At 36.8% G+C, this 26,451-nt stretch overlaps 1 protein-coding gene across 4 annotated transcripts; it reads left to right on the top strand.

The window, feature by feature from the left end:
• Window positions 1-397: 397 nt before the first annotated feature.
• On the top strand, window positions 398-26,133 carry SEC23A (SEC23 homolog A, COPII coat complex component). 4 transcript variants are annotated; one of them, XM_048950059.1, is made up of 20 exons: window positions 398-530; window positions 3,656-3,897; window positions 4,704-4,761; window positions 5,040-5,126; window positions 6,194-6,430; window positions 6,525-6,604; window positions 7,511-7,655; window positions 7,990-8,148; window positions 8,969-9,084; window positions 10,042-10,165; window positions 11,277-11,357; window positions 14,238-14,327; window positions 15,562-15,668; window positions 16,691-16,844; window positions 17,506-17,583; window positions 18,137-18,298; window positions 19,526-19,612; window positions 20,600-20,755; window positions 21,383-21,448; window positions 24,770-26,133. In XM_048950059.1, exons 2-20 carry the CDS (start codon window positions 3,677-3,679, stop codon window positions 24,857-24,859), a joined length of 2,298 nt encoding a protein of 765 aa, XP_048806016.1. In that variant the 5' UTR covers window positions 398-530; window positions 3,656-3,676; the 3' UTR covers window positions 24,860-26,133. The 4 variants fall into 4 exon arrangements, with proteins under 4 accessions (XP_048806016.1, XP_048806015.1, XP_048806014.1 ...); XM_048950058.1 differs by lacking the exon at window positions 398-530 and adding an exon at window positions 687-802; XM_048950057.1 differs by lacking the exon at window positions 398-530 and adding an exon at window positions 695-826.
• The last annotated feature ends 318 nt before the right edge of the window (window positions 26,134-26,451 follow it).

The raw sequence follows: 26,451 nt of genomic DNA, 5'->3' as shown, positions 1-26,451 counted from the left end.
TTTTACGGAGGAGGTTCCATGTCCTTGATACTCTGCAGCTGAATATTCCCACAGCTGACAGTGGGATTCAAGGGCAGTGAAAATTAAAATCCTCCCTTTAAGATGTGCTTTTGTTTACTTGCTCATGTTTGTAGGCTAAGGAAAGCTGGCAAACAATACTGGAGATGCTAATGGTATAGAACCCAGAAAAACAACCAAAGAAAAAAAAACCAACAAAACCTGAACTGTACATTCAGGGCTACATTAAAATTTCTCTGAAGATATTAAATAAACATGCATTGTAGGTTAAAGTATTTCTAAATGTGAGATAAAATACTGTCTGAAGCTGAAAGCCACCACAAATATGCTATCAATCTATTTTTTATCCCCAGAAGCCTGAGAAAACACGTAAACACGAGGAGGCGAAGCTCCCTCTAGTGGCCGCAGCCCGTCATTTCCCAAACACCGCTGGGACGAAGATCGAGCTTTTTAGAAGAAAGCTTAAAGTCGAAAGGCAAAAAGCGGACAAGGAAACACGAGCCCCTGCTCTGGTAAGGCAGAGAGCGGTTGTACGGGCTGTCTCACGCCAGGTACATCGCTGCCCGCTGCTAAGGGAAGAGTCAGGCCGGGCACGCCGAGCTTCGCTCGCAGCGGGGAAAGGCGTGGAGCCGCGGCGCTCAGCCCGCCCCCGACCCGCCGCTCTCTGCCCCTTGACGTGGCGCGGACTCTCCCATCAGCCATGTTGGCTGCGTCGGCGGCGCTGGGGCGGCTGCGTGCGCCAGGGGGAGAGCGAGCGCGAGGCAGGCGGCGGCCGGGACGCGGGGTGAGCGGAGCCCGGGCTGCGGCGGTGAGAGCGCGGAGCACCGCGGGGAGGAGCGCCCTTGGCCGGCGCCGAGCGCTCCCGTGTGGGGCTGACGGCGTTCAGCCCTGCCGGTGCGCCAGGGGAGCGCGGGCGGGCGTTGCCGATCTCCGTGGAGGAGAACCGGGGGACCGCGGGGCCGAGAGCGACTTGCCAGCTCTCCCTACGGCCTGCAGCTAGCCGGGGAGCGCCCACCCCGTACGTGGGGCCCTGCCGGCAGCCGCCGAGAGCTCCTCGGCCTCAGCCGCACGGCCTCGGCGCCACCACCGCTCCGCTGTGAGGTGCGGCTCGGCCCCGGCGGCGGCTCGGCTGTGCTGGCGCGGGGCTGCGCGGTGCGAGCGGCTGGGTGGGCAGCGGGACCCTGCGGTACGCGTGGAGCTGTGCGAGCGCTGTGCTAGGGAGGCCCTGGCGCGTGTGGATTTCTTTGCTTATTCGTTTGTTTATTTTTACACTTAGGGCGTTCTTGTATATCCAGATCGCTTCTTTTGTCCCTGACAAAACTAGGAAAGCAGGTTTAAGTGTAAATGAGTGAAACTTAGATTCTTACACTATCGGTTTGACAGCTTGTGGTTGCTTCCTCGTATTGACCTCCTGGAACTGTGGCAGATTTGTACCTGATAGGCTAAAGACCTATTTGTGTGTGTGTTTAGTGGATATTATTTTACTGACTTTCTGTACTGGAACATGTTTACGAGCGCTGTGTAAGGGTGCTGAGTGGAACCAGGAGCTCTGCAAATGGTCTGTTATGGAGAAACTGCGTCGTTACTGTTTGCAGTTAGTTCTACAGCAGCTACTGAAAACGATGTAGCTTCGAAGTGATGTATTTCAAAGCTGTTCATTTGGGTAGAGGATAGCTTTCTGCGTGGTGATTTGTGTGTTGGTTAGAAAGTCCTGACTGCACTCTTGCACCCAGAGTAAATGCACTGATGCTATTGTTTATCTCAGAACGACACCTTTACAGCCAGCTTGTGACTCTTTATGCAATTCAGGTGTGGTTTATTTGAATGTGGTACAGCATGAATTTGCAACTGTGCAGGGATGGAAGGAAAGCTCAGCTTCAGAAGTGGGAGGAAGCAAGCCTGAAAGGACTGTTAGCCTTTTCTGAGTGTTCGTCCTGCAGCACAGCATATTGACATCCTCAACTCGGAGCTGTTGCTATTCAGCTCTTCTGAAATCACTTCTCTGTGGTTTGCTGAGGTTGGCAATATGTATTTTGTGGCTCTCAGGCAGATGATGGCTCTCAGTTTTTAGTGCATAGCCTGTAGATCAGGAGGATTTGTTCTTCCTGTCTTATGTTACACAGCTCCACACTTATCCCAGAGAATCTGCATGGATAGCTATGAAAATGTTACCAAAACTGACTGACTTGTCAATAAGATTCACATCTGCTTTAAGTTGAAATGTGTAAGCATTATTTATCTTTGAGGGGAAATTTGAATGATGGGATCATAGAATATCCTGAATTGGAAAGGAACCACCAAGGTTCACTAAATCCAATCCCTACTCAAAATCTAAACCCAGTGTGTGAGAGCAGTCCCTTGAGCTGTCGAAATGTCCCTTGAGCTCTGTCAGCTTGGGGATGCACCTGCTGCCCTGGGGAAGAACCTTTTTCTAACACCCATCTGATCCCTCTCCTTTGCAGCTCCTTGTCATTCTGTCTATTATTAATAACCCCCTTGATTTTTAGCAGGTTCTGTCTTCTGAATAGGAATTATCTATTGGAAAGTAACAGTGTTTAAATCACTAAATCCAATAAATCTTTGCTGTATATGCATGTGCTTTGTAGGTCACTGCATGCTGATGTTTGTACATTGCCCTGTGTGGAGCAATGAGTGATAAGTTAAAATAATATCCATGTCAAGCCATTTCAAATGTGTCTGGGTTAACATGGAAGAAAGACTTTGAACTCCAGTTCAAAGCAGAAAGTAGGAATTGACATTGCAGTGTGTGGATGTGGAGCTCGTGCACTTCATAGCAGGTTCAAATGGAATGGCTTTAGTGGCCTCTGTTGCAATTTACTCAGTCTTCTTAGGAGATTATTTTAAAAGGAAGAATTATTTCAGTTTGTGCTTATAACTGGGACTCTTTCCTCATTTTTTTTTTTTTAGCACTACTCCATTTCTCAGGGATAATTTTCCTTTGCATTTTACTCAGAACAATGATGAATTAACCTTGATATATTAGGAGACAAACTTTTTGTGTTCTGCATCCTTTTCAGATCCTAGGCTATCCTTTCCTCGCTCCGTGGAATTATTTTCTATTTCTGATTTCTCTGGCTTCTGAATATGTCTTTCCCCTTGTATTTTTATCATTTGCCCAATGGCCTTGCAGCACGAGTAGAAGTAGCAGTGGAAACATTCCTGTGTGTAGATTTCCACGTGGCTTCTTGTGCTGCAATTACAGTGATGCATGGATCTGCTCCTGGTGTCAGTGAGATGCTCATGAAAATGTTGACAGACTGTTATCATAGTGTTTGTGCTACAGTATGGAAATTAGTGATTGCATCTGTGACAAACTGCATGAGGGGATATTTTACAGTTTGTATGATAGTCTTTGTTTCATAGGAACAGTTTTGAGGGTGGTTTTTGTAGTTTTCATCACTTCTGTACTGCTGATAATTTCCTAATTATGAAATGTAGAAATTTTTTATGGATTATGTTAATCTGCTTGGTTAAAAGCCATTTTTAGAATCAAATTATTAAGTTAAACTACAATCTAGAGAACTTTATAAGTTTTTAACTGTTACATAAACCAAAGATTTTTGTTCTAAAATAATTGTATGTCCACATTCTACTAACGATTATCTTTTTATTTTAGTGATACCCAGAGGAGTTGACCATGACAACCTTCCTGGAATTTATCCAGCAGAATGAGGACAGAGACGGAGTTAGATTCAGCTGGAATGTTTGGCCATCAAGTCGTCTTGAGGCCACGAGGATGGTAGTCCCAGTGGCTGCCCTCTTCACACCACTGAAGGAACGGCCAGACTTGCCTCCTATTCAGTATGAACCAGTTCTGTGCAGTAGGACCACATGTCGAGCTGTTCTGAATCCCTTATGGTAAATCTAATACATTCGTTTTTATTATGTCCATATTTTTTCTTACAAACCAATATCTAGAATAGTGCTGGTTAAAGTGTGTGAAAGATGGCAGTGTGTTGAGATATTCCTCATCTGAGTATACAGTTCAAACTTTTAGATAAGAAAATCTGTGTGTAAAAATCTGTGCTTATAAAAATCTGTGCTTTTGAGGTATAACAGGCATGATTAAAAGATGGCTTTCATTCAGCTAGGTTTTTTCAATGTACTTCAAGCATGTTGTTTTTCTTGGAATTGCACATCTTGTGCATTAGTATTTCACCTCTAGAAAATTAACTCAAGGTAAAAAGTTACACTACTTATTTGTAACTTTTGGGCCCTAAGATGGTTTAACTTCCATGTAAAATTAACTGTTACGAACTTTAATTCATTTGTAGACTGAAAGAGGCTATATGGTTTATCTTGGAAAAACAAGCTGAAAAAAGATGTTACAGATAAATAAATAAACTAGTTGTGGGCATGAGAGAGGATAAAATCATAATTAAGGTAAAGAATGATAATGGCACAATCACAGATGACTGTAAAAGGTTGGAAGCAGCAGAAGTGTTTCATGCATCATTCCAAACACAAGAAGCTGAACAGTTTCCAAGTAGAATTTGATAAGCTTGTGAAAGGTGCTGGATAATAGTGGGAGGCATGATGTAACGTATCTTGTAGAAATACTTAACTTTGTATATTTTTGAAAAATAAGAACAGACATATTCTAGAGTCACTGGAGGAAAACTATTTTTTACCCAATGTAAACTTTTTTTATTGTATCTTTATAGCCAAGTGGATTATCGAGCAAAACTCTGGGCTTGTAACTTCTGTTATCAAAGAAATCAGGTAAGAAATGAAGCATTCAGTAGGCTTTATAAAAAAAAAAAGAGACAAAAAAACCCCCCAACATTGTAAGGTGAAAATGAAAAATTCTCATTTATCAAATCATAGTTGTGAGATGAAATCGGCAGCAACTCTATCTTCAGAGATTGCATTGGGATTTTTTTCATGATAGCAATAGTGAACATCTGCCATGTAAAACAAAGTAGTCCATACATATGTTTTTGTTTTTGTTGAGGTTGCAATCTTTTGCTTGTTCTTAGTGTTTATGTTTTTCTTTGCAGTTTCCTCCTACATATGCTGGCATATCTGAAATGAATCAGCCGGCTGAGCTTCTGCCTCAGTTCTCTAGCATTGAATATGTAGTACAGGTAAAATCATTAAATAAGATATTTAATGTTATCTATAAGCTAACAATAGTACAAAAATAATAAATTTTAGTTAATCACTGCATGTTAATGACTGAGTCCATATGTGTGTGTCAGTAGATTGAAGGTTTATCATCAGTTGGAAATGGGAAACGTAGCTTATTTGTAAGAACACAAGCATGACTAATAACACTGTTGTTCTAAAAAACATCAAATCCCAAAACAGAGTGAGGTTTCTTTTAAATGCAACACTTTTCTTAAGTATATTTCTAAAACTTAGAGTTTAATTTTTGTTTATGCTGGGGGTTTCTTTACTGTTGCTGCTTGCTCAAATGATTTTGACTCAAATTGTTGATTTAAATTTCATAAATTAATTGAATTTAAGTTTGTAATTGAATAATTATCAGTTGGTATTGGATTAGAGAAAACAGCTAATACTTATTCATTAGGATTGAAAAGAGTTGAAAGGACTGGGAACAAAAAAAGAATGTACAATCTAAAAGTGCAATCCTTGTGATCTCTGAATTCTACTTTTGAGGGTTACAATTTCAGACTTCAGTGAGGCATTCAGATTATGGAAAAAAGCTGAACAGAATCTCTATTTTGCCAACTGATTTAAGACAAAGTAAAGGAAATATTTAGCACCGTAAAATTTGCTGAGAAGGAAGAACTGTTGGTTTCTAGATAAAATCCTACTGAATCAGAATCTTTTATAGTTGTGATTAACTTATTACTGTTATCTGCATTTTGAGCAATAAAAACTCGTTGTTTATTAAATGATTTGTAACATTGGAACATGCTTTAAAATTATCTTGGCATTCCAAAATGATTTTTTTTTAGTATATGTTTGATTTTTGTTGTAGAGTTCATTATGATAAGGATTTTGTTCCTCTTCATCCTGATATACCAATTATTATTTGAAGGGAGGAAGGAGATAATTTAGATTGAACACTGATGTTATCAGTATGATTAAAGTATCAAAACTTACCCAAAATATATTTTATTTCTTCATTTTTGATCCTGTAAGGATTACAAGATTTATTATGTGTTGATGTTTGTATTTCTTAAAGCGTGGTCCTCAGATGCCCTTGATATTTCTTTATGTTGTGGACACATGCATGGAAGATGAAGACTTGCAAGCTCTGAAGGAATCAATGCAGATGTCTCTTAGTCTCCTGCCACCAACTGCCTTAGTAGGTCTCATTACCTTTGGACGAATGGTGCAGGTTCATGAGCTTGGCTGTGAAGGCATTTCCAAAAGTTACGTCTTCCGAGGAACAAAGGATCTGTCTGCAAAGCAACTGCAGGTAAGAGACAGAAAGAAAATAGAAGTCATCAAGATGACGAAAAAAACACTCTGTAAACAAATGTTGTACTGAAATCTTGTGTGTTTGACTACAGGAAATGCTAGGACTTACAAAAGTAGCTGTTTCACAAGTCGGTCGGGGTCCTCAAGTGCAGCAGCCACCACCTTCTAACAGGTAATGTGCTTAAAACATTTAAAAACTCATCTTGGCTATTGCAATTTACTAGAAAACTTATGTTGTGTGCTAAGGAAAATATCAAATGAGAGTTGAGCCTTCTGATAGGTCAAGTACAAGTACAAACTACTTGGAAACCAGTGGCTGTAGTTTGTTTCCTTCCTGGCAGTTTGTACTCCAAAGAAAAGATGTAATGTGTGGTAGTAAAATTATCTGGATGATGTTTTTGAAATGTCCTGAGAGAATGTTAAAATGGCATAGCAGAGATACATAAATAACTGTTTCTGTTGGTTTGTGCTCTGGAAGGTGTTAATGACTGCCTTAGTGCCTCTCTTCTGTCAATACCTGGTTTTGTCTGCACTTTGTGTCTTATGCTCCTCTTTCCTCCACTTTTGTCTCACATTTGGAAACTGTGGACTGATGTTTGGTTCTCCTGTGTACCTAGTGAGACATAAAATAAATTGCTAAAATACATTAAAAAAAATAATAAATCTCAACCTTCCTGTAGGTGCACTTGTTGACAGTCTCTCAGCACTGAGAAAACAAGTGCTCTTTTTAATACATTTTCTGTTTTTTGATTTTTTCTTTTCCACTGAAGTAGTGACACTTGTTTCTTTTTGAGATCCATAGATGGCTATCTGCTGCGTTCTTTTGACTAGATGTGGTTCTTTCTGGACAGTGGTGATGTGATACTTCAGAGTCAGCAAGGTTTTAATTTACAAGCTCTTTGTTGTACTTCTGAAGTTGATACGCTGTCTGTGTAGTACTGCTGAACTACATTGTCTTGGTGAGGCAGAAGCATTGCTCTGAATCTAGATGGTGTCTGATATTGCTAATGTATGTCTGCTTTGTTGAGCAGCTAGTATAATTCTTATTGAAGAATTAATTCCATCTGTTTGTTTCCAGATTTCTACAACCAGTGCAGAAGATTGATATGAATCTTACTGATCTTTTGGGTGAACTGCAGCGAGATCCTTGGCCAGTTCCACAGGGGAAAAGGCCCTTACGTTCCTCTGGAGTGGCTCTCTCTATAGCTGTAGGACTTCTTGAGGTAAGAGCTTTGACTACACTTGTGCTACTTATCTAAATAGATTTTTGTTGCAGAAAAGTTCACATAACCAATATATAAAAATTTTAATGATTGATGCATATTAGATCTGTATGGTGATTCTGATTGATACCATGCTGTACACACAAAGAGTAATTGTGTGTTTAAACATGCATTTCAGTGAGGCAAGTTTCAGATTTTGAATTAGCAAGGAATTTTAAAAAGTACAGTTAATGTTAAAATCTTATCAGCATGAAAAATGCCTACATTCTTCTGTCTGTAGGAAAAAAAAAAGTAGCAAAAAGTGGTTGTTTTGTTTGTCCTTTGTTTCCTGCAGTGCACTTTTCCAAATACTGGTGCACGTATAATGATGTTCATTGGAGGACCAGCTACACAAGGACCTGGGATGGTTGTAGGGGATGAGCTGAAGTTACCTATAAGATCGTGGCATGACATTGAGAAAGACAATGCTAAATATGTTAAAAAGGGTACTAAGGTAAGAGATGATATTTGAAGCAGTTACCTGTAAGTAAATATTTACAGTGCTTGGCAGTGTAAAATAATGTTAGTAGAGGTAGGAAAAGTACAGAGAGGTGGGAATTGTGTGTTTTCCAGTAACCATTTCTGAATAATAGTATATCCTCATGAGTTTTTTCAGAAATGACAGTGTATTGACTTAGGACTTTGTCCAGCTCTCATTAAAATTCTTCAGAGTGTTTCCCTGATTTAACTTGGAGCAGTTCATGTTACTAAATGGTATATCTGAAGTAAGACTGTCTGCGTCTACAAAAGCTGCTTAAGACTGTTTCTTTAGTTGGAGGGAGGATTAGTCAGTATTATTTAGGCACAGTTCATTTCATCCTAAATGCACACTTGTGCAGGTGAGCTGCATCCAGAACCTTTTGAATCCATCTTGACTGATTATGATGGGAGTTAAGTTATTAGCTCAGTCACAGGCACCTGTCATTGTAGACACTTGAGATTAGAGAAGTAAATTAAATTCTGTGAGTTGGATCTACTCCCTAATGCGCAGTTGGAAAAGAAAAAATCAAGGTCATTTTCTAGTTGAAATAGCAGCTACTGGTCCATCTAGTGTGTGTTGAGTTCTCAGCTGGTGAGATGAATGAAACACAGATGTTGAAAATTTCAGTTTAAAATTAACATCAGGAGAAAATGTTCTTCTGTCTTTTATTAGAATATGGTATGAATAAAATCTGATACTGTTTTAGATAAATTTTGGGAGTCAGTGATTTTAATGTGAAGTTGACAATTCATGTCATAACTTGCTGTAAGTTGTATTTTCATCTCTCGTTTAGCATTTTGAAGCCCTGGCTAATCGTGCTGCTGCAAATGGTCATGTTGTTGACATATATGCATGTGCATTGGATCAAACTGGTCTTCTGGAGATGAAGTGCTGTCCCAACTACACTGGGTATGTGCCCATTCAATTTTAAGTAATCTATGAAGATGCAGTTTTTTATTTTTTTGAATTATTTCACAGGAGGCACTTAGCAAAAACATTCAGAAGGTTTGTTTGTTTTAAATTTAAATCTACTGTCATGGTTGCATTTGTGCTGGAATTTCTCAGTTTCTGTCAAAGTTGTCACCGTACATGTGAGTTTGTAAGAAGTCTTTTAACTGTTTTTCTTTAATTTGCTCTGCTTGTGACTTAAATAACATGGCTGTCTTAGACAGTTTTTCAGCGTGTTTGTGCATATATATATATATGTATATATATATATATATATATATATATGCTTTGAGCTTATGTACTGCTAAAGACCTGTCTTCTCTCTGCTCAGAGTAGAACAGAAGTCAGTTCTATTCCTTCTGCCTTGTTTATGCCCTTCTAGAAACCGTTGTTCGTAGGTTCAGCTGCTGTCTCACAGGATTATCGGGTTGCGTACTTCACAAACCTTGTTGCTCCTGATTTTTGCTCCATCTAACCAGTTCTACATTTCATACGTGCTCTTGTATTCCTTCAGGGTGCCTTGGCATCGGTTCATTTTTAATCTGATCAAAACAAATTCTGATCTTTCTTATAAACCACTCCTCTATTTTGTTTCATTGTTCATGACACCCTCACCCTTCCTGTTAGGCAGATTTACAGCCTGGCGTAGTATTTTCCCAGTGAAAGATTTTGTTAGAGGCTATAATCACAATTACTTTGACATGCTTATTGGGCAAAACTTCACTTGAAAAATTCATCCTTAACATTTAGCAGAACGTTAATCTAATAATAGTCAAGAAGACAAAAATGTGTCTCATTACCATCTCTTTCATTTTCATCTTTAATAGAAGCAAACTACTTAAATCCCATGTGCTAAATAATTGCACAATGTGTCATCTATTTTGACTTCAGATTTTCCTTTTTCTTTTTTGTGTCTAGTGGCTACATGGTAATGGGAGATTCTTTCAATACGTCTTTATTCAAACAGACCTTTCAGAGAGTATTCACAAAAGATATGCAAGGACAATTTAAAATGGGATTTGGTGGCACGTTAGAAATAAAGGTAAGAAAAAAAAAAGCAGCGTGCTAGTGAAACACTACGTGGGATTGCTATTAAATGTAGCATTTCTACCCTTTAAGGAGTTGTTAGGAACCTGCTAAAGTGATGCATTAGGATTTGCTTGGACATAGCTGTTACTGACTGGTTACGTTTTTGCAGTTTTGCAATTCTCTGCATGATAGTTAGATATGATGTTAATTCCCTGCATTCAGTGACAGCTAAAAGGGAAACTGTACTGAAAATAGTCTGTTAGAAATTCAGAATGCTATATGCTTATATTTTTGGTGTCAGTAGGATCGAAGCTGTCTACATAGTGCAGCAAATATTTCATTTTCCATTTTTATCAGAATCCATATTGGTAGTTCAGCAGTGCTTATTTGTATCTCCTGTCTTTTGAGAAGCTTTGAGCTGAGTGTGTTCCAGGTTCAGGTATAGCCTTCTTTCTTGGCAAGTATTACAATGTTGTCTAGTAGAAGAATATGTGGCTATTTTCTTGTTCAGCAAAATTCCTTTCAAATTTTTGCTACCAGGACAAATAATGGAACCTTCTTTTTTCATGTAAATGTTGCTGTGAATTTTGTTGGGAGATCCAGGAAAATGCAGTAAGAGAGGCTCAGCTATAGAGGAATGTACAGATCACTTAAAACAGTAAAATTATACTGCAAGAATGTAAATGACTGGATTTTCCTTTTAGATATGTTTAGAAGATACAGAGAGTGAATTCACTGTAAGATACATACAGACTTATCCTACAGATCTTCAGTTTTAATGTCATGTTTTGAATATTACAGTGATTTCCCTGGAAAATAGACATGATGCAATATGTTTTCTAGATTCTCAGGTCTACGAATAACTGGACTTTTCCTCTGTGTTTTAATTTATGTTCATACTGTTTTTTCAAATGAATTTATAATTAAAGCCAATATACCTAATACTGGTGTAGAATATGACCAGGTGAAAAGCTTGCCTAAGTGTATCAGGCATTATTATATGTATAACCTTTCCTAAAGGAATAAAAAGACTGATATGCATTAGATTTTTCATTATTAGTGATAAAGTAGGGCTGAGTTCTTAGTGTGCCATATTAATGTGTGTTTTTCTTTTAAATATAAAGACTTCAAGAGAAGTAAAGATTTCTGGAGCTATTGGACCCTGCGTATCTCTAAACTCTAAAGGACCCTGTGTCTCAGAAAATGTAAGTAAAATTTACTGAAAGTGAAGGTAATGCCCCATTATGGAAAAGTGGATTTAGGATTTTTGGATCTGAAGGGAGAGAGGATGGATGAAACTTCTCCATAAATTGTGTTCAGTTTTCACAGTTTTAAATTAAATGCACTCAAAGGCTGTTCTTTGGATAAGCTCGTGTTCACTGCTACATTAGATTTCAGTTGCATTAGACCTTTCAGGTCCGTTGTTATTTGGTTATATTTGTTCACTGGGTGGTTGCTTTAAAATTACTATGGTGAAACTATATGCTGCTGTAACAGAAATCAAGTAGAAAGCGAGTTAGCATGCTTAATGTTAAAACCAAATCTATATTCTTTTATTCAAAAAGAGAGCCATGAAAATATTTTCTTTAGAAAGACTGAGAGAAAGGAGGAGACAAGTTTGGGAACATGACTTTTCCCATTAGTATTCCCATTGGCTACTTTACCAAATATGCATTTAATAATAAGCTGTTACAGGCTTCTGAAGTAACTCCCATAAATTTACAACGGACTTAAGTTATCATTTATTTGCTTGTTAAGTATTATCATAGTTATTATTAGAGTTTAATGTTATCTTTTATTACTAATAAAAAACAGTTTAATACAGGTAACTGATGTCTTAAATGTCAAAATCTTCTGGTTCTATTCCTAATAGGCTCTGCATTGCAGCATGCAAGTGCTTGCAAATGGCATACCCTCAAGCATTTTTCACAAATACGTATTTTTTTCCTGTCTTTGTGAATTAAAAATCTCAGTACAGAAATTGTTTTCTCTTGGTGGTCTGTCACAGATTCTCTGTCATCACTTGAGTGACTGAGTAAATTGCAGCAAAGTTTATAACGTTCCCCAGAAGCAATTAAATGTACAGCTCCCTTTTTAAGCTATATATTTAAATCACAGGGGACTATAGAAAGCTTAATAGCTCATTCATGTCTGCTGCCCTGCAGTTACATCATAATTAATTTCTATTTCAAAAACCTTTTTTGTTGAGATTATCTGAATTAAAATTTTTGAGAGAAAATGTGTGATCTAAATGTAGACATGTGCAACTCACTTAAGGTAGTGACTGGATACTTGATTTAGCTGTAACTGGATAATTAATTTAGCTGTAATACTTGGGATACAAGCACAGCAGTGACTATTGCAGGTATAATTCTCCTTCAATATTTTGTTTGGTTTCACTTGTTCTCCTAGGAATGAAACTTAATTTAATTCATATTTTCTGTACTGGTGTTGTATTGATGACAAAAATCAGTTGCCACTTCAGATCACCATCTGTGCACAGATACTTTGTTAGTTACCAGTGACTAAGTACTATTTATTATATGAGCTGCCAACAAGAGGTTTGTAATGGCATGGGTTAGAAGTGGCATCCCACTTGAGCACTTTTTTCATAATTGTAGTAATTTAAAATGATTCATTAAGTGGGAGTGTTATCTTTCCAATCACGTAACAAAGGAACTATGTTTTTCCTAATACTAAAGCTTAGCTTGATGGAACAATGAAGTTGGAACAGTAACAATTGTAACGAGAAATCCTAATCTGGTGTGAGGTATCTTCCCTACTCAAACAGTGTTTCACTGGGAGTTGTCACATAGTTTCAGGAGGGGATTTTGATGCCCTAACTCTTACAGCTGCTGTCAGCCCTGACACCTACGCTTTGTTTAATACCAAATTCCCAGCGAAAGTATTCCACAATTTTCCCACTCCTGACAATTCTGTATTTTTTTCTCTCTCTCTTTGTCTCTTTTAAAAAAATATTTTTCTATGAGGAAACCTTTAGTAACCAACATTTCACCAAAGTCTAACACATTTATGGTACAGCTCATTCTTCAAGTAGACACTTATTCATTTTAAAGAAAGAGTTAGAATCCATCTGAAATAGGGTGAAGAAATGTGTGGTGAGTTACCTCTTTGCTTCTACTTCACAGAACTCTGCAGTTCTCTTGCCTGACTTGCTAGATGTTAGCAATGGGATTATATATTTGTTCTAAAATAGTGGTAGGGAATTCACCTATCTTATCAAAACCTAGAGACAGTTTTCCACTGGAGTATGCTGTAGTGCAAACCTGGTCGTACCTGAGTCTTCCTTCTGTGGGAGGTGACAGAAGAATAGTAGTAGGGAAGCTAGTAATATTATCTGTAGTAGAGGAAACAGTCTACATCTGGTTCATTTGTCTTTCCTCAGTCAAACAAATCTGTTTGACTTTCCTCAGTCTAAATTTCCTCTTCTTGCTGCTGATCTAAAATTGGAGGTGCATCCCTTTTTTTTTTTTTTCTTTTTTTGTTCCTATCTCTTCATGCTTTGGGGAGCTCAGCATTCAATTTGTTACCACTTCAATATGCAATGACCCTTTAATAAGTGAAGGACATCTGCACTGCCTCACTGCTATAGTAGTGAGTATGCACAACACAATGATAGGAATCCAGAGGAGCTTACCTAACCACCTTTGGTTAATGCAGTGTTTTACTAGGCCTGCCCACTGGTCAGTGGTGAATTTTGCCCTTATCTCTCAGTGCTGCTGTTTCTTCTGGGACTGCTTAAACTCAGCGTATTAATTTTCATGTTTCCTTTATTTTGACATACTTTTTCATTTTTTCTGATTCCATCTTCTTATCTTTCTAATATTTTAAACTTTTTCAAACCATTATCTTTCTTTAATTATTATTTTTTTAAATGATTTCTGAATTCAACACTGTATTTGTATTGCAAGTGGTGTTATTTTTGTCTGAGATGATGTCAGAGTGAGCAGGGAGAAAACTCGTAAAGGAATAATTGTGAAATGTTGTCCGTAATAGGTAGATGCTCTGCTGCAAATATAATAATATTTCTGTTTTGTAAAGTTGTTATATGAATCTGCTTACAGGAGATTGGAACAGGGGGTACCTGTCAGTGGAAGATTTGTGGACTTAATCCTACTACAACACTTGCACTCTACTTTGAAGTGGTCAACCAGGTAATGCGTGCTTGTCTACTTGTCTGTTAGCTTGATTTCATGTGATTGCTGAAGCAGTATTTTTGCTTTTGGTCTTTTTTATGTCTTTTTTTTTTTTTGTCAAGCACAGTGGTAGGTGTATGAATGATGTTACTGTTCTGCAGCATCAAAGTTAAGGAGATGGACATTAACAGATTAATGATGAGTTAGTTCCTATCTCTTCATATCCTTCTTGGATAACGAGTGAGATACAAAGTGCTTTACTAATTTTGGTTAAGGCTCATTACCTAAGTCCAAATATTTATTTTCAGAACATTACTTAGGGAAATATAGTTCTGCTGCAATATGTGAAGAAGCTGTAACCTATTTATTTAAAAATACTTTTCAGTATTTCTGTTTTAGTTACAAGATAATTACTCCATAATGTTACATCTTAATTTTGGTTTTGGTGCTCAGTTTGTAAGTCAAATAAATAAAGATTGGTTTAATGGAAACACATTAGGGGCAGATAGTCTGTTCTCCTCTCTCCCACTGGGAGGCTTTAGGGAAGAGCATAAAAACATGACAAGCAAATGCACTGTTGTCTTTGAGTACTTTCCCTTCTTTCAGATGTTTGCTACTCAGGAGAGTAATGAGCTATGTATTCTATGTAGGTTTTAAAACCTCTGCTTACCCTAACTATTAGTATTTGCTTTTTATATATTTGTTTTAATGATCTTTTATTACTGGCTCACAAACTGGTCTGGTAGTGGTATGTCAGAGTCAATGTCAGTTGTCCTTTTGAAATTACTTACCTCCTTGACAGTATCAGAAATCTGTATTTCTACTGATCAGAGTTTTGAAATTTCATGCCTAAATTCCAGTCTATGTGTTTCAGAGTTGCTTTATGGGATTAATTTGTTGACTTTTTATTGTGCTATCACACAGGGTGTTCAGATACAGTTCAACAATTGAATTTCATTCAATTCTAACATAGTCCTCTTGAAAATATTGTTGTTTGTGAGGGTGTGTGGAAGGAGAGAGAATCTTTGAAGGTATCTAGTATGCTCCTTCTATGCCTTAACAGTTTCCAAGCTTATTAGCTATGTTTGGTAAAAATACTAGGTGTGATTAAAGCATCAGTTAATGCATTTATAGAACTTCAGTGGCTTTTGTTGAAGTTTTTATCATATTCTGTCATTTGCTTGTTGATTTTCAAATTAAGCTGCAAGATCTCAGCAGCCTCCTTCTCGTATCTTTTTCCTCCCATCCTCAGCACAATGCTCCAATTCCTCAAGGAGGTCGTGGTGCAATCCAGTTTGTGACTCAGTACCAGCATTCCAGTGGACAGAGACGTATCAGAGTGACCACGGTTGCCAGAAAGTATGTGGTTTTTCTTTCTCTTTTTCTCTTTTTGCTTTGACAAATTGTATTTGAAGAAGAAAATACATATTTACCTTTCAGTCTTCACATTTTTATAACCAATCTGCTGTTCTGGGCTATTTAGTGGTGATGATGAAGACAACTTTGAGACAGTTTCCTTTGTTATATTCTGTGGGCTCTTTCCTCTCCAGGAGGTTGCAGTGGCTATGTAATGATGTTCTGGTAGTGCTCTAAAGATGCTTTTGCATCCAAGGGATTTTAGGTGAAGAGGAAACGTTGAGTGTCCTAATGGAATGATAAAGGTCACCCAATGCCACAATCTTGGGGTGTTGCAGTTCAGTGGCTTGTATATGCCTATGCCTGTGTGATCTTTACCTGCAGCTTCCCTGGTTCAGTTTACTTCTCCGTTTTGGAAAGAGATGTTTAATATTATGGAAACATTTTCCAGTGTCAGATGATGTTTGCTTCAAAATGAAGATTTTTGTTTGGTTAATTTGATGGAACATTCAGATTAAAAAAAAAAAAAGAAAAAAACAAAAACAAGAAAGCACTGACATTGCTGTTAATGAGTATCATGTTTAAATTTGTTGTATTAGTAGAATCATCTTGGTGACTGTTGAAAAAACAGAATAGTACCCCATGTAAATTGAGAATAAGCAATCAGATCCCAGAACAAGTACACAAGAAAACAGTGAAGATATGTGGCTAGCTTTGTGGACAGTGTTTTCTGTAACCTAACTTCTCACAGTTTGTCAAGTTTTTAATATAACTGACTGTTTTATATGGATATGTGGCATTTCTATAGAGGATATTTCTAATTAACTTCCTTTTTTTTTTTTCTTTTTTTTTCTTTTTTTTTTCTTTTTTTTTGCTCATTTATACCCAGTAGATTTTTGAAAGTTCAGTGTGAGATTGTGTGTTAAACTGTTAAGCCTGTTCTCTTTGCCTTAATTTTGAAGATGTATATTTAGAAATTGGGATCCTTTCTTTGTGATGCAAATATGTGTATTTTTCTTTCACAGCTGGGCAGATGCACAGACACAGATTCAAAACATTGCAGCATCTTTTGACCAGGAAGCTGCAGCAATTCTCATGGCTAGATTGGCAGTGTATAGGGCAGAGACAGAAGAGGGGCCTGATGTACTTAGGTGGCTGGACAGACAACTTATACGACTGGTAAGAAGGACTAAATAAAGAGTTAAATTGTTTTCTTGTCTCCAGACAATATCATTCACCAGTATTCAGTGCTTGTTTCTTAAAAGTGGGATGAGGGCGGAGTATTTCCACAAGTGGTTATGTAGAATTTTAAGAGAATTTTTATTTTGAATGATGGAAGAGCAGCTCTATTTTTCTTGAATTTATTAATATCTCCTCAGCCCTCAGCATTTGGTCGCTGCCAGCAACTAAGAGAAAATCTAACATGGTGCTAGCAGTTATTGGAAGTTTGTAGATTGACTTTTTTTGCTTAAAATATTTAAAGTTCTCTTTATTTTCAAAAGTTTGGTGTTCTGTTTGTTTTTATTTCTTTCCTGTAAGTAGCTTTACATTAAATTCTTAACAATGATGTTCTTTGGGGATGTTTAATCATCTAATTCTGCTGGGTGATTTAAATGAAAAACAAAAAGTCATTAATGCCTTGTATGCAAAATCACTGCTTGCTAAGAAAGGAATTCATGTCAGGTTGTTTGTTTGTTTGATTTTTTTGCTAGATCTTTATTTGCTTATGAAGATGTAGGCACTTCAAATTGTATGTTTATTAAAACTGAACAAGCTTACAGTAATGGCATGATAATGCTACCATGTTTCTGAATTTAGATACCATTTTCTTTCACTCCAGTGTCAGAAATTTGGAGAATATCACAAGGATGATCCAAGCTCTTTCAGATTTTCAGAAACCTTTTCACTTTACCCACAGGTGAGTAGAAGGAAAGTTTGTTTATATTAGAGTGAAAAGATCTTTTGTGTTGTAACACTGATAAATAGTGGGATGGAGGTTTAGAGGCATAAGAGGGAACTTTTGGTTTGAGATGAGGGCCATTTAAAAAAAAAAAAAAAAAGGAAGAAAAAAGAAAGGAAATGATACCAACAACTGTAATCAAAGAGGGAAAAAAAAAAAGATGATGTAACACATAGCTACTCACCACTAGTGCCCAGCCAGTCCCTGAGCAATGGCAGCTTCCTGGCCAACTGCCTGCAGTGTTATTGTTGAGCATGATGCCATATGGTATGAAATGTCCTGTGGTCTGTTTGGTTCTGCTGATCTGGCTGTACCCCTCTCCCAGCTTCATGAGCTTATTTGCTGGCAGGCTGAGGTCCATTCCAATCTTTGCCATTCAGTGTTTTTGTGATTCTGAGACCTTCAATTCAAATTTGCTGTAGCACCAGTTTCTTGTACCTTGTTTCTCTGAAAAAAATCTCGCTACAACTCTATTTTATGGAATTTCAAATAAATGGTTTTTGTTTTGCAGTTCATGTTTCACTTGAGAAGATCTCCTTTCTTACAAGTTTTTAACAACAGCCCAGATGAGAGCTCATACTACCGTCACCATTTTATGCGTCAGGATCTGACACAGTCGCTTATCATGGTTCAGCCAATTCTCTATGCTTACTCCTTCAATGGACCTCCAGAGGTATCGTTACGTGCAACCTAATTGTAGATTAAAATATGTGGTTTTGAGAGAGATTTGTTGTCCTCATTGTCATACATGTTACAAAACATGTTATTTTAAAGCTTTTTACATGAGAAACAACTCATCTTGTATACAACAAAGAACAGAGTGTATCTCAGAATTCTAACGCAACAGTCTTGAGGGAAAATCTTCCCTTGTTGAGAGACTGTATTTTAAACTAAGAAATCTTTTTTGTTACTTTTTGAGAGCAGCAGTAGTTTTGGTTGTTTGTTTTTTTTTTTTGGTGCTGGAATGTAAGCATCAACAAAAATGTCTTTTTATTTCAAAATGTATTTTTTCAATGTACTTTTCAAATTAAACAGCCATTCTTTAAAACGTACAGAACTCCCTCCACTTCAGTACCCTCATCCAAGCCTTCTAATTATGACATGGTTACCATATTTGGAATAGAACTTCAGATCTTATAATGGCATATGCTGTATAAACCTAACATAAAAAAATCTTCTGTAAAACATGCAAAAGATGAATTAGGTAGGAGTAGACAGGGTACGGTAGTTAGGTATGAAAGTAGACAGGAAAGAAAGAGTGAGGAAAGTGTGACAGTGGCAGTGAAAATGAGCATTGTAGGCAGGGATCTTGGCAGCTGGAACCTAACTTTTGTAAAGATTTTTTGATACTGTGTTGTGAGGATAAAGACTTCTAACTGTGGAATTTAATTTAAAGTAATGAGGTGGTTTGTCTGGAGCTTCTCAAAAGTGTGAGACCATTTTCCTATGTATAAAGAAAAGTTACTAAGGTGGGTGATGCAAAATGGAAGCAAGATCCCACTTGATCAAAATGTGAGCTGACACTTCAGTGTGGAATGAGTAATAACTTTTTTTTTCCTTTTTGAAGTACTATTTTTGCTGTCTCTACTATGACTGATCCAAGTAAATCAGATGGTGCAGATTCAATGAAATCACATGATACTAACATGATACATAAAAGGCTAGAAAAGTGCATAATTTTGAAACAGCTTACAACTTCTCTTTTTATTACTTCCATGATGTTATGTATTCAGAATCAAGATGGCTGACTTTACAATGAGATTGTGTAATGTGAAAGCAAAAAATAGGAGCTTTAATAAGATATGGAAGAAGTTCTGAAGATACAGTGATTTACACAAATTGCTTGTGGCTGCTCAATTTTACATTAGTTGGAAACCTTTTATTTATTTTTAAATCTTAGCCTGTTCTTCTGGATAGCAGCAGCATTTTACCAGATCGTATTCTTCTAATGGACACCTTTTTCCAGATCCTTATATATCATGGAGAGGTAAGATGAGTAATTTTTTATTTAAATGTTCCTTTTTCTGTATGAGTTCTACACTGTGAATGTCAAGGCCCCGTTCTAAAGTGCTTCAATGCCTGATGACATCTGCATGGCCAGAACCAGGCTCCTGTTTCATATTTGCAGTCTGATAGTCTAACTTGCCTATACAAAGGCAGCTGGCCTTACTTGCTGTTTTGGTCCAATCCTGTTTCTTCAGACAAATTTAGAAGGAATTGACTTCAGCATGCAGTTTATTTGCTTTAGATCAATATTGTTCTGGCTTTTGAAAGTAGTATTTCTTCCTACTTCTGTTCTTCACTCATTTATTTTAAAGCTCTGAATTTTCTGTGGGTAAGGAGCCAGAATACAATGTTTTAAAATCATCCTTCATCTGCACTGCCATGGAGGAATGAAACTGCTCCTGGCAGTTGAGTAGATGGACATTCCCTTGTATTCTCATACAAATACATGTGACTTGCTACTGCTCTCCTGCCTTGGAAGGAACCAAGCTGTTGCTTTTTGCTGTGTGTTTCCCACCTAAGGGTTTGGGAAACACTGTTCTGGATCTTGTCCTTGTAGCTGCTCTTTTAAAAATAACTATAAACTTTAATAGTTTTTAATTAGAAGAAATATTCTCTGCGTTTTTGTAAGACATTGCCTGGAAATAAATGGGGTGGTGCATTCCCTGAGGGAAGGGTAATGGAGAAGAGCATGATCACAAATCAGGCTGAGGCCTCGTGGAGAGCCTGAGCAAGGCAAGCAGGGCGTTTTGTAGACAGAGCTGCATTCAGCCATCATTCCAGATCATCAGACAAGTTGGTCTGAATTTGGGCCAGAAAGTCAAGTTTCCAGGCAAGGGTCGAGATGAGTAGGGTGCCAGGCCAGGTGTAGAGGCATGTCTGTATTGTGCTTTTAAAAAGTTAACTTAAATGGCACATTTTCCTTTAAGAAAGATTGATAAATTGGTTCTAAACTTATTTCTCTTCCCAGACCATAGCTCAGTGGCGTAAATCAGGTTACCAGGATATGCCAGAATATGAAAACTTCCATCACTTGCTTCAAGCTCCCATAGATGATGCCCAGGAAATTCTTCATTCAAGATTTCCAATGCCCAGATACATTGATACAGAGCATGGAGGAAGCCAGGTATAGCCAAGTACATTATTTATCATCTAGGAAGTGATGTGTTGTAAGGTTTTGAGATTTTTTAAAATATTGTAAATATGCTTTTTTTGTACTAAAACATATGTAAATAGTAAGTGAATATCTGGAATTTAAAAAATTCTGCAGAGATATTTAGTGATACCTTTTAGCCTAGTTTGTGAAACCTGTTTTTTGGGGTTTTGTTTTTAACCATACTTGCTTAAACTGTTAATTTCCTTGAGATGCATAGGACACAAAGACAGTGCTTGTCAGAGTGTTTGGACCAATATGAAAAATATTCTTTGTGGGTTTTGGTTTGTTTTTTAAACTTTTAATTAATGTTTTATAGATGTTCACAATTTCTTTGCTAGTGTTTAAAAAGGAAAAATTGCTTCCTGCTTCTTTGTTAATCTGTTAGCAATTCTGCATTATAGCTATGGAATTCAGAGAGTGGCTTTTTTTTTTTTTTTTGAGAAGCTACTCGTTCTTCTAAATGGGCATCTATGCTTGTTTTTATCCACAGGTAATAGAACTGGTATATTTCATATATGGGTGTTCTTTTTTTTTTTTGAGAACAAGAAAATTCTGCCTGAGAAAATTAATTTGTTGCATGTGCTTTGTTTTTTGAAGGCTCGCTTCCTGCTTTCAAAAGTAAATCCCTCTCAGACTCACAACAACATGTACGCATGGGGACAGGTAAGTATGAATCTGATAATTAAGCTTGTGTGTAGAATTTTATGGGCTTTTTTCCTTGTTTCAGAAATCTTGTAAGATGCTGTGTACGTAAAAGTAGTAATGTCAAATTTTGAAACTTAAAAAAGCAGTTTTGGCCTCATGCCATCAGAATTGTGAAAATTAAGAAAGGAAATTAATTTCTTTAGACAAAAATGATCTACTTTTCTATTTTAAGCTTCTGTTAGGATTCTTTAATGTCTAGCTATCTTTCCTAGCTCTATTTAGATTCCTTAGAACGAGGGCACCTAACACATGTAAAGGCTAAAGGACTTTTTTTCAGTAGAGGATATTAATTTTGAAATTAATTTTAAGGAAGAGCCAAAAGGTACCAATTTCCTAGAATTTTGGTGAACCATTTGATTAGGCTTTTCAGATTTTCTCTGCGAAAGAAGTAATATATAAACTCAAAAATGAAACATTCTGTAGTCGCTTATTTTGAGTGTTGCATCCCAGTCACGTCATCCTTCCAAATTCAGCTTTCATAGTGGGAAGAGAAATTCTGCAGTGGCTGAATACTGGAGCAGTGTAAATTTCTCATGAAAATGTGATGGCATCAGAAAGATCTTCACATTAACTGTATTTGTATTTTGGTGAAAGGTGTTTTGGTTTTCAAGTCATGAATAATGAGTGAGCTGTGTAACAAATTTATGGCAGTGATTTTTGTCAGATAAGATTTATCAGAGTACGTTTTCATAGTGATGTACTACTGGTTCTAAGGAACATTCTGGTGGATAGAGTGCTGAGATCCAGAGTGAAAATGCTTCAAGAGCTTGTCAGAGAGGGCACCATTTTAAACTGTTTCTCTTCCCTTCAAATTTGGAAGTTTTCCTCAAACTTCCACGAAGTTTCTCATGAACTATGTGGTTTGCATGATTCTTTTGTCTATGTTACCTGGAAATTTTTTGGAGTTTCGATATTTCTCATGGTGTAGGCCAACAGCTTTCTTACTATTTATTTAGTAAGCAAATGAAGTGTTTCAAATGTAGATGCAAATACAACTACTGAACTGATCTCTAAGAAAAAAGTTTATGCTGGAGAAGTTCCAGTGAGACCTTCTGAAACATACTAGAAAACACAACTTTCCCTTGTAATGTTGGAAATAATTACTTTAGGTTGACATAAAAAATAAAATAAAATAGTGTTCTAATCTCCCCAGTATCATTGTAATGTGTGTGTTCTACATAATATCCTGCTTGTTTTATATTTTCTGTGAAGAAATCTGGATAGAGTAAAAATTATGGAACCAGAAATGCTGAAAGGAAATACTGAACTGAGCTGGTTTTGCTTATTTTTGTCTTGAGTCTCCTGAGTTGTTCCATGTCAATTTGTGTATTTTGTGCAAAACTGAAAGTCCACAGAAAAAAATTGTTAGCCCACATTGACCTGAAGAGGGCACCAACACACCACTGAGACCATGTTTCAGGAGGTGATCAATTGACTACTTTGGGTTTAACATTGTAAGTAAAGATTTTTTTAAAGCTTTAGGAGATAAGTACCTGATTTGGTATGTAAAACATTTTCTGAAGATAATGGTAAACTAATTTCATACAGCTCAATTCTATTGGCTCTGAAAGTGCATATTGATTACTCCTTTAAGATGCAGTTCAAATTTTCGGACTATATTGGATATGGCATTTACTTTAGGATGCCTTTATTTATTTATTTATTTTTAAATAATCTTGTTGGTAACTTTTGTGCAATCTGAAGTGGAAGATGTCAGTGGCACAAATCTTACCAGATGCCCAGTCCTCACCGTATTCCTTAGCTGAACATCTTGAATGAACAGAAAACGAAATTTAAGATAATTTGTGCAAAATCAGAGCTAAGTTTCATCTGCTTTTCAGATTTGTGTGTTGTGCAGCGTGTCCTCGGTGGTTTAATTGTATTGTGTTAAGCTGAAGGAAAAGTTTGTGCTTTGGTTTTAAGTATCATGGATTACCACCAGCAATCACTGTGGGGAAACTCCTCTTAGATTTCTGACAACTCCATTCCTTTCTTTCTTCTGGAGGATGATGAATTCTGTTCCATACATAAGACACAAGGTGACAAATAATATTCTGCAACAGAACTAAATTACTTGTTATTCCCTTGTGGCTCCTTAAACAAAAAAAGCTTAGCCTTTGACCAGTATGGAAGAACGATGTCTTTATTCTTACCCTGGCTCCAGAAGTTAAAAGATTTAAAAAAAAACAAAGAACTGTCTTCCCTGACAGTTGCTGTGTGTATATCAAGTGTAATGTAATGTAAAAAGTCTTACTGCTCCTGGATTTGTGCCTTGGTCATTAACTGAGGAGTGGTTTTGGCCAGTTCTAAGTAAGGAGCACCAGGTCTAAGCATCCTCTTTAGAACTCTTCTGTCTTTGTTTTGAAAGATTTACTAAAAGTTCAGATGGTTCTGATGCCATTTGGAATTGTGGGTGCTTACTACCTTGAAAAGAGCATAGATTTCATTATCTGTAATCAGATGTAGCGCTAGTTCTCTTGAGGTTGCCCAGGGCTGTAGGTCCAGCTCACTTTGGAAAAGCTAACTGACCCTCACTTTGATCAGATCCTCAGTGCCTTTTTTTTCTTCCTTTCTCCGTTTTGATGCATCTGAGCTTCAGCAGTGACTGATACTGATTTACTAGTTGTGGTGCTTGCACGTTTCTGCTTGTCACCTTTGCTTCACTGAGATAGGAATGGTACTGAAATTGTGACATGGAAGTTTTCACTTAAAATTTTGAAAATTAGAGTTTGGTATCTGTCAAAAACACTGAGTTTTTTATGTTTGATGTAAATATCTTGCTGCACTTCAACTCATGCGTCCACCCTGGGAAAGAGTCATAGAATCACAAAGTAAAATCATATTAGTTGTGAAAAAACCCTTAAAATCAGGTCACTTCCACACTACCAAATCCATTACGAAACTTTGTCCATAAGCAGTGTCCACATGTCTCCTAAACACGTCCAGGGACAGCTGTTCCACCACCCTGTTCCAGTGCCTAACCGTCCTTCCCATGAAGAAAGTCTTCCTGATATTTAATCTAAACATCCCCTGAAGGAACTTGAGGCTGTTTCCTCATGTCCTGGTTGTGATTTCTGCCCAAATTTATGTAAATGTATGAAAATGTATAGACTGCGGGTTTGGTGGGTTTTTTTTTTTGGTCAGAAAATGTCAGCAATGATATGTTTTTAAGATCTTTCTAAACTTCAGTGTAGAGAGGTGTTTGTTGATGGAGCATATGTACCTTAAAATGCTTTTTCTTCACAATAACTAATCTATTCTCTATGTTTTCTTTTATAGGAATCTGGGGCACCCATTCTTACTGATGATGTCAGCTTGCAAGTATTTATGGATCATCTGAAGAAACTTGCTGTCTCTAGTGCTGCCTGAGATTCTGCAGTACATTATAGGCGCAGATACGCTGTAGCTGTATTTCAGCTTTTCCTCCTTTGCCTTTTCTGTGGCTCTCTAGACAGAATGCTCTGATATGCACAAGCTGCCTGACTAGATGTAAAGCAGTGTTGTTTTCAAAGAAAAGCTTTTGTTATCAAAAATGTTTTAATGTGAACTGCAGTTTGTAAAAATGACAAGTAGTAGATTAAATTAAGTTATAATTAGAGGAAAGAGAACAGTCATTTTGATTACTGCCATACTATACTTACTTTGAGATTGTTTTCAACAACTTTGAAACGTTTTCTCTTTCCTTTTTGAGTGGTTGAGGTTGATAATGCTGTGCACTACAAAGCCACATTGAACAATAAAGGAAATCTTTGGTGATGTCGTGTTTTCCAGACTGCCATACATCTACTACTACTTATTGAAATTGAGCATAAAGTGAACAAAGAAGCAACAAAAAGGTTACAAAAGTAATATTAGCTCAATCTTTTGACTTAGGTTGTGGAACTTCTCTGCAGTGATCTTATTCATGTGTTGGGTTTTTTTTTTTTTTTTTAAGAAATATTTAACTTTAGTTCCTGTTTGCATTTACTATAGCTGATTCTTTGGGAACGGAGTTTTTCTTACTTTTCATGTAAAGAATTTGGATTGAAAAGGTTTAAAAAATATATATATATCTGATATTGCACAAAGCTTGAGTTGAAAAGAAATCCTACACTACAAAAATCAACTGGCAGGGTGCAGCCTTGAGTTTTGTCTTGGCATGTATGCTTTAGAAAAAAGAAGTATATTACCTTTCTTATTATTGCCTTATCATGTTATTACACTAATACATGACTCTGCACATCAGCTTTTTCCATACCCTTTCTGTTAGGAATTCAATAGGCTGTAGTTCTTATTGAAACAGTGTTACAGAGAATATGCTGTAATTAATTTGATATTTAGTTAACACTTAATTTTTGGGTGGCTTAGGAAATAAATTAGTAGGTTTTTCCATTTACTTTCTGAAGTTTACACATAAAACAGATGTTTACATAGATAACATGGTGTTTTGACAATTGAAGACATGCAATAGTGTACTGGGCAATAAAAATGGTGCCAAGTCGAGAAGAAGAAAGTTTTGACATAGGAAATTCAATCATGTATTGGTGTGATAAGAATGAGGGTTTTTTTATTTTTTTCTGCAAATTCTCAAAAACATTTGCTCTCCTTTTATCAAACTGAGATGTGCTCCTTTTGCCTCAGTACAAATAAAACGTTTTCTTTCACTTTTTGTGTTTATTGTGCTGATTTTCTGTTTGTGCTTGAAGTGAATTGTGGAAATAAAGCTAATAATGATAAAAATGAGAATAACCTCATCTTTGATGCCAATTATTATTGGTATAAAGCCTATTTAACTTCTCGTGATATTGATCTGCCCACATTACTTGCAATTTGAGATAAAGATTCAGAAGCCCTCTTCTTGTTTTAGCTAAGTAATAAGTTTTTTAAAAAGTCTCTTGTCACTAATTCCACTAATGAATCACTTCACCATCATGTCATGATAGATTTTTGTTTGTTACGTGTCTAGTAAGCTCCATGCTTCT

Source organism: Lagopus muta, chromosome 6 (assembly GCF_023343835.1).
Source record: "Lagopus muta isolate bLagMut1 chromosome 6, bLagMut1 primary, whole genome shotgun sequence".
Taxonomy (NCBI): Eukaryota; Metazoa; Chordata; class Aves; order Galliformes; family Phasianidae; genus Lagopus; species Lagopus muta.
This window is presented reverse-complemented; position numbering and strand designations above follow the sequence as displayed.

What these genes read in the sequence shown, in the direction of transcription:
- SEC23A (XM_048950059.1), top strand. Translation starts at nt 3,677, where the DNA reads ATGACAACCTTCCTGGAATTTATCCAGCAGAATGAGGACAGAGACGGA. An exon ending in GCATTGAATATGTAGTACAG is followed by an intron (nt 5,127 to 6,193) that starts GTAAAATCATTA and finishes TATTTCTTAAAG; the next exon opens with CGTGGTCCTCAGATGCCCTT. An exon ending in ACAGACAACTTATACGACTG is followed by an intron (nt 16,845 to 17,505) that starts GTAAGAAGGACT and finishes CTTTCACTCCAG; the next exon opens with TGTCAGAAATTTGGAGAATA.